The sequence below is a fragment of the Anguilla rostrata genome, chromosome 10, assembly GCF_018555375.3.
Source record: "Anguilla rostrata isolate EN2019 chromosome 10, ASM1855537v3, whole genome shotgun sequence".
NCBI lineage: Eukaryota > Metazoa > Chordata > Actinopteri > Anguilliformes > Anguillidae > Anguilla > Anguilla rostrata.
Window position 1 is genome coordinate 38,370,525 of NC_057942.1, and position 9,578 is coordinate 38,380,102.

The following is a 9,578-nucleotide window of genomic DNA, read 5'->3' on the forward strand; positions in this document are numbered from 1 at the left end:
ATTACTTGACCATTTCCTCTATGTTTCTTTTTTTAAATGTGTCTACACTGACTACCCCTCTCCCTCTCGGACGTCAGATGGAAAAAAAAGAGAAAGCACTCACTCCTGCACTCCATGGCGTGTCTCCTCCAGGTCAGGTCGTCCAGGCACTCCACTGTGGGGTCCCCGATGATGTGGAACCCCCCCACGCAGGAGTACACCGCCCGGGTGCCCACCGGGTACGTGTCTTTGGGGTCCTGCGTTTGAGACGGGCACGTGCAAGGACAACTCAAACAGCCAAACTCATTCATTTGCCACAGGCGCGGATTTCAGCTCGACCGCAATTGTTAGCGGTTAATGTTAGCAGCTTGACCTATTGCTAACATTAGGTTGACCTTACATTGACTTTTCACGCCCGTTTAACTGGGAAGATAGGGCTTGGTATCAATTTAACTTTGTGAGAGTATGCTGACGGCCCACATGTGGCTGTCTACTTTCATGCCCTTCAAGGAGAAATAATATCATTATAAATGAAAATATAGACGAAAATATGGTTGTATTATTGAGCAAATGAGAGCACAGATACTGATTAATTCTTTAACTGTTCCACTGTTCACCCTTTATGTTAGCGTTGCAAGAATTAATCAGTAGTTCATATAATCGTTTTGGAGCAATTAAGAAATCATTAAATACTAGATTAGTCAATTGAGGCAGTTCCATTTTTAAAAATCACAAACAAATATGTGTGATTTACAGCCATGGACACGAAATGCTGAACCCTGAATAAGTCTGGAGGATTTATTGACTGCTTGTTCATTTAAAAAGGCCCTAAGGAGGTAATTGAGCGACACTTACCACGATGATTCCGTTCACTAGGGGAGGCGGAGTCTTGCAGGACTTGGGGGGTGAAAGGGAGGAGTCGAAGCAGTGTGGCTCCATAGTGCTGGAAATGCATGAAAATCACCAGCAGCTTCAGATTAACACGTCCCAGCATGCACCCTGACATTTTTATAACAAAAAAAGTAAAAAAATATGAAGAAAAAACATTATTTCATGACACGTGCTTAGTGCTGTTTTCTTTCTTCTATTGTTTTGCTTCCATAAACACTATATATCGAGAGAATACATTGACAATTTGGAAAGCAATGTATACTAAATGTATTTTTAAGGGTTGCATGCATACTGTGTGCAGTCCGATATGCTTGCATATTCTGTGCACGGTCAGATGGGTATGGGTTGTGCTTGCTCAGTCAGATGGGTATGGGTTGTGCTTGCTCTGTCAGATGGGTATGGGTTGTGCTTGCTCAGTCAGATGGGTATGGGTTGTGCTTGCTCAGTCAGATGGGGTTGGCACTTTGGTCATTCTCACCGCAGGTGTTCCAGGTCCTCGTCCTCGCAGGCTTTGCGTTCCTCAGACTCCCCATTGCAGTGCCGCCCCCCTCCGCTGGGGTACGGGTTGCTGCAGGTTCGCGTCCTTGACCTTTGACCTTGGTGACAGGAAGACCATGCTGACCAACAGGTCCACTTTCCATGGATGACCCCTGGAAGAGGAAGAGCCAGGTTTACAGGAGCAAAAGTTACCTTCACTGGTTGTAGATGGCCTCTGTGCAGGCACCTGTACACAGCCATGTACCAGGTATCAGGTATCAGGTATCAAATGCTTGAAACTCCAATGCCCCCAGCAAAGGCACTTCCTGTTTAACCAGGACACTGCAGTGTGCTTGTCTAAGGCACTTCCTGTATGAACAGGTTGCTGAGGTGTACCTGGCCACAGCACTTCCTGTCTCACCTGGCTGCTCATCCAGGGCAGTCCCGCTCTCGCAGGCGGGCCCGGAGGTGCCCAGCTTGCAGACGCAGGTGCAGGTTGTCCCGCTCAGCACGGGCAGGCCGTTGTTTCGGCAGGGCCGGCAGCGACAGGGGTGCTCCTCCGTCTGGTACTCCTCTGTCGCCCTCTTCAGGTGGAGCCTCTTCAGTGCGGCGCACGGCACTTCCTTCACCAGCTCGTGCAGGGGTCTCAGCTGTGGGAGGAAGATAAAATACGCGAATCACGGTTTGAGCAATCCAAAGCGATGAGCTTTTCTGACATATGATTATATACCTGGATATCAACCCGAAACAATTAAAGTTCAGTTCCACCCATGAGTTAAAGCCCTAAAGATTGTATAATAATTTTAGACTGTCTCAAACCTTCATCTTAAGTATGACTCTTCTGTCCAATCAGGTGACTCCTATATGGCCATGTAATTAAGTATCATTAATATACACATTATAATTTACAAAAGGATGAAATGCAAGGTACAATGTATTCAGCAATTTACCTTGCATTTCATCCCTTTGTATAGCACATTGAAATTGATTGATTGATTGATAATGACTGCACAGCTCAGCTGGTGAACGACAAAGGGTGGACAATGCAGCGTTGAGACTAGCAAAACAAATTTGGCCCTTCGGGGGTCTTTAGGTTGTGTAATTATTTCTGAGGCTTCCCATGTTACTCGTCAACTGTTTTGTGCAGTCTGCTAATTAATTACGTTTAGCTGATTGTTTTTATAATGCCGTTTGTGCGCAGTGCTAGCCTCTGGCCAGAGTGTTCTTTAAAATAAGTCTGAGTCTCAGTGAAACTGACCTGCTAAAATGTTAGGTTAATAAATCTAAAGGTTAGTAAATTAAGAAAGGGAACGGAAGCGCGAGCCCCGAGAATGTCTTGGGGGCGGAGCTTGGACGCCTTACCTTGGGCTGGATGACAGTGGGGAAGGACTTCACTGACCCCGCCCACTTTGTGTACATGTCCTTGTTGCCGGCGGGGTTGTCCAGGTCCACGTATGACAGCCCGGCGATGTAGGCGGGGTCTCCGCCGACGATGTCCGTGCCCACAGGAATCTTTCTGCTGTTGGACCCTGGTCGGTGAGGAAGAGGGCGAGGGAGAGAGAGAAAGAGAGAGAGAGAGAGAGAGAGAAGGAGGGAGGGAGGGAGAGAGAGGGGGGGAGGGGGAGAGAGAGACAGAAAGGAGAGATAGAAAGGAGAGAGAGAGCGAGAGAGAGACAAAAAGGAGAGACAGAAAGGAGAGAGAGAGAGAGAGAGAGAGAGAGAGAGAGTGAGAGAACAGCATTCTTGTTGGAACGCACGCGGCTTAAATTCACACTCTGCGCACTGGCTGCAGATGAAACCTGTGTTTAGAATCTCCTTGTTTTATCACATTTCCTCCTGCTGCAAATTTCTCACAGACTGAAGTGCCTTCCATTGTTCGGACCGCCAAGCCATCTCCATTCGTCCGCCATTACTAACACTGGAGAAGAAATCCGTTTAGTTTCATCTCGTCACCAGAACCACCTGCTACACCATAGCAACATTTTTTTTAAAATCAGAAATCTTATCAGCTGAAAGTTCTTTTGAGTTTTTCATCTCGCAGTTTGGGATCAGAGGCCGGGTCATGAAGCGAAATGCAAACGTACGAAAAAGAAAAAGCTGAGGAACGTCAGCACTAGCACTTTCAATTTCAACCATCTGTTCATCTGTTTTGTTTCATGAATCATTGTCACATTGCTGTTTATTACATTGTCATGTGACGACTTTAATATCGCATATTTTAAGGTTTATCATGACATACCACTGGCCTGCTGGACACTGTCGACGAACGATCTGCACTCGGTCTTCGACCACGAGATGAACAAAATGCTGTACCTTCTTGTCACACACCTGTGGTAATCTTCATAACTGGAGCCTTTGTGTGAGAAGACAGAAAATGCGGCAATTGAGCAGTACAGTAGACACTGCATTTTCCAAGACGAGTTTACTTAAGCTTAGGTTTTCATGCATGTGCTCTGTACAGTGGTATACACAGATTTGGTTTAACGTTATGAAAAATTACATTTTGAACAGCGCCAGACCTGGATCCAGTTACTGCAAAATTTATGTCACATTCAGGTGTATATTTATCCGAATAAATGTATCATATATGAATATTTGTACTGTGTTAATATTAAAGACATAAGAAGGAAATGTAAATATATTAATAATCAGCCTGAGGTATATTCTGACATGGAGCGCAGATTTGGGGAGTGCAGTGACTCACTTTTTTGGCTGTCCTCCTTCACATCAATTCCCAGCATGGCTTGGTACTTCCCCCCGAGGGTTCCCTCGGACAGGAAGTGGGTCCCGTACCTCTCGATGAGGCTCCGGTAGGCTGGGTAGTCGTACACCGCTGGGAGGGCGGACAGAGCCTTCCAGAACTCCTCAGACAGCGGGAGGTACGCTGGCGGTGCGTTCTGGAACTGTGCCACCTCCACGTCATTCTTCACTATCAGCAACCTGTGGGTCTGGGGCAATCAGTCCACCAATTAATCAAGCAATCGAACCGGAAACCCACCAATCACCCGGCCCGGGCAATCAAGCCATCAAGCAACGGCCCAGTCAAACAACAGAACAATCAGGCAGTCAATCAACCGACCAATCAGGCAATCCACAAATCAACCAGCAAATCAAACAATCGATCTACCAATCAACCAATCACTCAAGCAATCAATCCACCCAGCAACGACCGGATCAAACAATAAAACAATCAGGCAGTCAATCAACCAACCAATCAAATAAATCCGCCAATCAACCAATCAAAGAGTCAAACAAGCAATAATTCTGTTGGTCAACCACAGTCAATAAGTTATATATGGCAATGAATATATTACGTTTCAATACATCAATCACTATCTCAATCAATCAGTCAATAAATCAACAATCTAATAATCACTTAAATCAACCAATTTATCTAATCAATAAAACATTTATTTAACCAGTCCATCAATCAGAAATCACAGAGCAGATGAACATTTTAAGTGAGTGAGTACCTTTTTTTTGGTCGCTTCTTGGTGAAAGGTCTTATAATGGTGTCCCTCATTCGAATTTGCTCTTTGCTCTACATGCTTCACGTACGACCAGGAGCTGTCGTAGAACTCGTCGCTGAAATCGTTTTCGATCTTCACCTGGGTAAGAGCACAGTCACCGAGAGTTGACCGGACAGCTAACAGAAATCCACTCAGTGTAACCTATGGACACGAACGCTGATAAATGTTCAGTAAAATTCTAGAAAATGTTCAGAACTAGCTAACTGGGAGCCCGAACTCAACCCTGATACAGGTGTGTCTGTCGCAGGTACCTCACCTGGAAGTTGTAGCCGACAAGGCTCTGCGGTAGCCTGTAGAAGTATCTGTTGTCGCCGCTGAACACCTTTCGGCACTGTCCCCCAAAGCTCTTGGTGTTGATGACTCCGCCTCGTAGTTTCCCCGTCACCGCGTCGAATCTGATGAGGCGTTGCACAAGGCGGAGACACGGAACGGACAGATCAAAAAGACCTCAGGTTACAGGCTGTAGGTATTGAGCTGATATTAAATATGCTGCTTATCCAACCATAAAGGACGCTGTGTGTGTGTGTGTGTGTGTGTGCGCGCATGTGTGCATGTGTGTGTGTGTGTGCCTGTGCGTGTGTGTGTGTATGTGTGTGCGTGCGTATGTGTGCCTGTGTCTGTGTGCGTGTGTGTGTGTGTGTGTGTGCGTGCATGTGTGTGCCTGTGTATGTGTGTGCATGTGCGCGTATGTGTGTGTGTGTGTGTGTGTGTGGCTCACCCTTTGCCGGTGAGCTCTACATTGGGTGGTACTCGCTGGATGTCACACAGGGACCCTTCACAGCCCTGCTCATCAAGCGCGTCTTCCTCACAGTCCTGATCTCCATTACAGACCAACGCCATGCTGATACACTTCCCTGCAACACACACACACACACACAGATATACACAGCCACACACACACATACACACACACACATACACACACACACACACACACAGATATACACAGCCACAGATACACACACACACACACACACACACACAGATATACACAGCCACAGATACACATACACACACACACATACACACACACACACACACACAGATATACACAGCCACAGATACACACACACACGCACACACACACACACACACACACACACACACACACACACACACACGCACACACACACACACACACACACACACACACGCGCACACACACACGCGCACACACACACACACACGCACACACACAGCTGCAGTACCTGAGGAACACTGGAACCTGTCTCCACACCCTTCATCCAGAGGACAGCCTCTTTTTGGGGTACACCCTTGCGTCTGCGTGGACTCCCCTGAACAGGGAGCGCCCCCAAACTGAGCGTATGTGACAATGGGTCGAGTCCGCCTCTGAAACAACAGCCCCCCCATTTGGGGTATCAGTGTGTGATATTACACATTTCCTGGGCCGACATCTCCGCTAATTCATTGGTCCATCAGCCTGACCAAGTGAATTGTGGCAATCATGGTTGTCAGTGTCTTTATATGTGTAGGTGTGTGTCTGTGTGCATATTAACACCTCATCTGTGTGTTTTATAAACACACCTCCGCTGAGGCACTTTTAATTAACACACCTGGATATGACAATAGCTCACCTGTTTTTGGATGTGAGCATTAGCTCACCTGTGTTTCTAAATATGAGTCTAGTCCATCGTGCCTTTGGATGTGAGCATAGCTCGCTTGTGTTTTTGGATGAGAGTATAGCCCACCTGTGTTTTTGGTTCTGCGGGTACCTCACCTGTGTTTTTGTGCACCCATCACATTCGGACCAGTCCCCATAGGCGCCCCACTGGCACTGCACCGGCTCAGCACAGCTGTCAGAGGGAAGAGCGAGAGAGACAGACCGGTTCTGGTATTTACCGTTTTAGTTACTGCAGTGTTTTCTTTTCTTTTAATAGCTCATTAAAACATCTGTTCGTGGAGTAAACATCAACGTAATCAGGGGAAGGTTTGCGCAGGAAGTCGATACCGCGCGATTACATAACATATCAGATTTCCAGGGAAATCACCAGGACAATCTCAGCGCTGAGGTAAGACCAGGCTACACGAAACAGTCTGGCGTTGTGTGCCGCGTGTTGCCGTGGATACTGTCTCCGGTGCTGAAAGAAAGCTACAGCATCCAGTGGGTAAGCAACAGCCTGTCCTGTCTTAGGGGCGGGGCTTGGGGGGGATACTCACCATACTTCTAGCAGTAGAGACGGGAGTAGCAGCAGATATGCCAGGGTGACTTTGCCCCAACCCTGAGAATGTAGATCCACAGGAGACATTTTATTATTATTATTATTATTATTATTATTATTATTATTATTATTATTATTATTATTATTATCATTATTGTTACTATTTATTATTATTTATTATAATAATTATTATTATTATTATATAATAATAATAATAATAATAACAACAACAGCAACATAGCAGGACTTCTTTTAGTACATGAAAATACATGAAAAACTTAGAAACTTTTTAGGTTTTGTTTCCCATGATGCTACTTTTTAGAACGATTATATTCTCAGGCGAAAGACATACAATTCAATCCTTAGTTTGTGGATTCCAACAAACTATCCCAAGTTATTTCACATAGCGGTAAATGATCAAGAACACTCAAAATTGCAACTTACAGTAGTCTCACATTTGATGTTTTGTTGCATGAGAAAAAATGATCACAGCCTGTTTTCACAAATAGACATATTTTTAAAAATCCCTTTATAAGCTGTGATCAATTAACCTAAACTGTTTAAATGGCATGCCACCAAAATATTCAGAAAAATATAAAACTTACACAAATAAGTCTTTCTCTCTTGAAAAACATAGAATACAATAGAATTAGGAGTTCTACTTTGATAAACAAAGAATTTCACGGGTTGAGTTGCCATGTGGCCAAATGTTTTTCCTCTTTGTTTTAAACATACAAAAGAAAGGATATGGAAACTAATCAAAAGGAAACCGTGTAGCTTACCTTCATTCTGTGAGGCTGTAGAAACTGACAGCGATTCTACGTGAATGCTGCTCCAGGTTTTGTAGACTCCACACTCCAGAGTCTTCAGAAATGGCTATTGCTGTGCAAACATTTGGCAAAGAACAAAAAAAAATTATGTAATTGTACCCCATGAGACAGAAATGCTAATTTATCGCTTCACAGAGGGGGTGTTCTCTTCTGTTAAAACCTCCCCACACCCATCATGGTCTAATGATTCCCTAAGTATTCAGAACTGCAAGAGGGAAGGAAGATCACAAACTTCACTTTCAGGGTTTTCAAAAAAATGCTTTTGTTTCCAAAGAAGTAAAAAGAAAATGATAGTTAGACGAGTAGGAGACTCTTACGACATTACACTGGATAGGAAGCAGCTGGTCTTCTTCATACTGGGGGGCGGGGGGGGGCGAGGGCGGGGGAGGGGGTTTAGGGCCAAACTAGCTTTTTGCCATTCCTCCCTGTACACATACTCACATCATTGCCTGTTGACAAATCTCTTTTTTGGGGAGGGGGGGGGGGCTGGTTGGGGGGTGGGATTTACAGGAACTGCACATGAAATAACACAGTCAAGTGTGAGCACAGGCTGCTATCGCAGACTAAAAACAAAACTGAAAATCGAAGCCGTGTGAACTGCAGTTGAATGGGGCTCCGGATGCACGAGAATCCAACAGTAGCTGTCCTAACACTGTGCACAGTCCCACCAGAATCACAGGTTTGTGGTCAGGTGGGAAGAGGAGAGAACACTTTTCATGTGCAACTATTTTGGTCTCCAGTTTCCAGCCAGCACCGATCCTGGAATAACTCCAGTGTGTTATTCATATACTTTCGCTCATGGACATTTATAGAAAAAACACAGGAAACTCAGCGTACTGTGTCTGAAAATACTCCGTATTAACGAAAAATGTGTATGCTAACACTGAGCCGCACAGATTTCTCCTTTGAGAATCCTGGTACTGTCTAAGATAAGAGTTGGACACCCTTGAATGACGGCTTGCTAACATGTTACTGTTTCTCCTGCCAAAATGAGAGAGGTTACAATTACACACTAAAAACAAAATCACAGAGGTTTCCTGTAAAAATCAAAATGTTAGGAACACAAGAGGGCGATAGAGAGCTATTCTGATAGTGCCCCTTGTGCACTGAAGTGCTCCAAGCTCCATCGTCAATAGAAATCACAATGAAAGCATAGGGACAAAATAGGATGTGAAATCAGCAAACAAAACCTGCCACTCCACCAGGCTGATTGGAGAAGCCTGACGCTCCGTCTGCTTGATTGGAGAAGCCTGGAACTCTGTCTGCCTTGTCTGAAACACTCACCGCTGCGCCGAGCTGACTGGAGAAGCTTGGCACTCCGTAAGGCAGACTGAAAGACTGGACACCTGGGAAAATCTTTAACATAGAGGCACGGGAACTGGGTCTGAGAGACCGCGCCAGTATGGGAGGAATTTCCTTTCCGGCAGGTCGTAAAACCATTAGGCCGAGGCTCCTGTATCCTGCAAGATGGATTACGACCTCCTGAACCCCAGGGCGCCTTTTTCAGGACGAGAACCATCTGTTTGCAGAGGTCACAACTGGACATTGCTTGTAGACAGCGAAACATTACCCTCGTGAGGAAAAAGTGAGTCGGGACACCTCCTTCCTTTTTCCTTTACTCCAAACAAGGGATCTCATACAGAAACCATGCACTTAGCTGGAAAAATACATTTTTCTTTCCAGAAGCGCTG

The 9,578-nt window shown here is 45.4% G+C and overlaps 1 protein-coding gene across 3 annotated transcripts in view; it reads right to left on the reverse strand.

The window, feature by feature from the left end:
• The window catches only part of c7a (complement component 7a), a 12,599-nt gene extending 3,410 nt beyond the window's left edge, over positions 1–9,189 (reverse strand). Inside the window, exons 1-15 of one of the 3 annotated variants that reach the window (XM_064296938.1) lie at positions 9,172–9,189; positions 7,840–7,939; positions 7,056–7,117; positions 6,616–6,691; positions 6,086–6,227; positions 5,596–5,731; positions 5,134–5,272; positions 4,821–4,955; positions 4,052–4,295; positions 3,587–3,700; positions 2,710–2,876; positions 1,769–1,997; positions 1,349–1,520; positions 835–922; positions 104–236 (exon numbers count right to left, since the gene is read on the reverse strand). In XM_064296938.1, the coding sequence (XP_064153008.1) occupies positions 104–236; positions 835–922; positions 1,349–1,520; positions 1,769–1,997; positions 2,710–2,876; positions 3,587–3,700; positions 4,052–4,295; positions 4,821–4,955; positions 5,134–5,272; positions 5,596–5,731; positions 6,086–6,227; positions 6,616–6,691; positions 7,056–7,117; positions 7,840–7,845 (1,843 nt within the window). In that variant the 5' untranslated portion in view covers positions 7,846–7,939; positions 9,172–9,189. Of the gene's footprint in view, positions 1–103; positions 237–834; positions 923–1,348; positions 1,521–1,768; positions 1,998–2,709; positions 2,877–3,586; positions 3,701–4,051; positions 4,296–4,820; positions 4,956–5,133; positions 5,273–5,595; positions 5,732–6,085; positions 6,228–6,615; positions 6,692–7,055; positions 7,118–7,839; positions 8,062–9,077; positions 9,097–9,171 lie in introns of those variants that run through there. The other 2 variants (XM_064296936.1, XM_064296935.1) reach the window with 2 other exon arrangements.
• Positions 9,190–9,578: the final 389 nt, after the last annotated feature.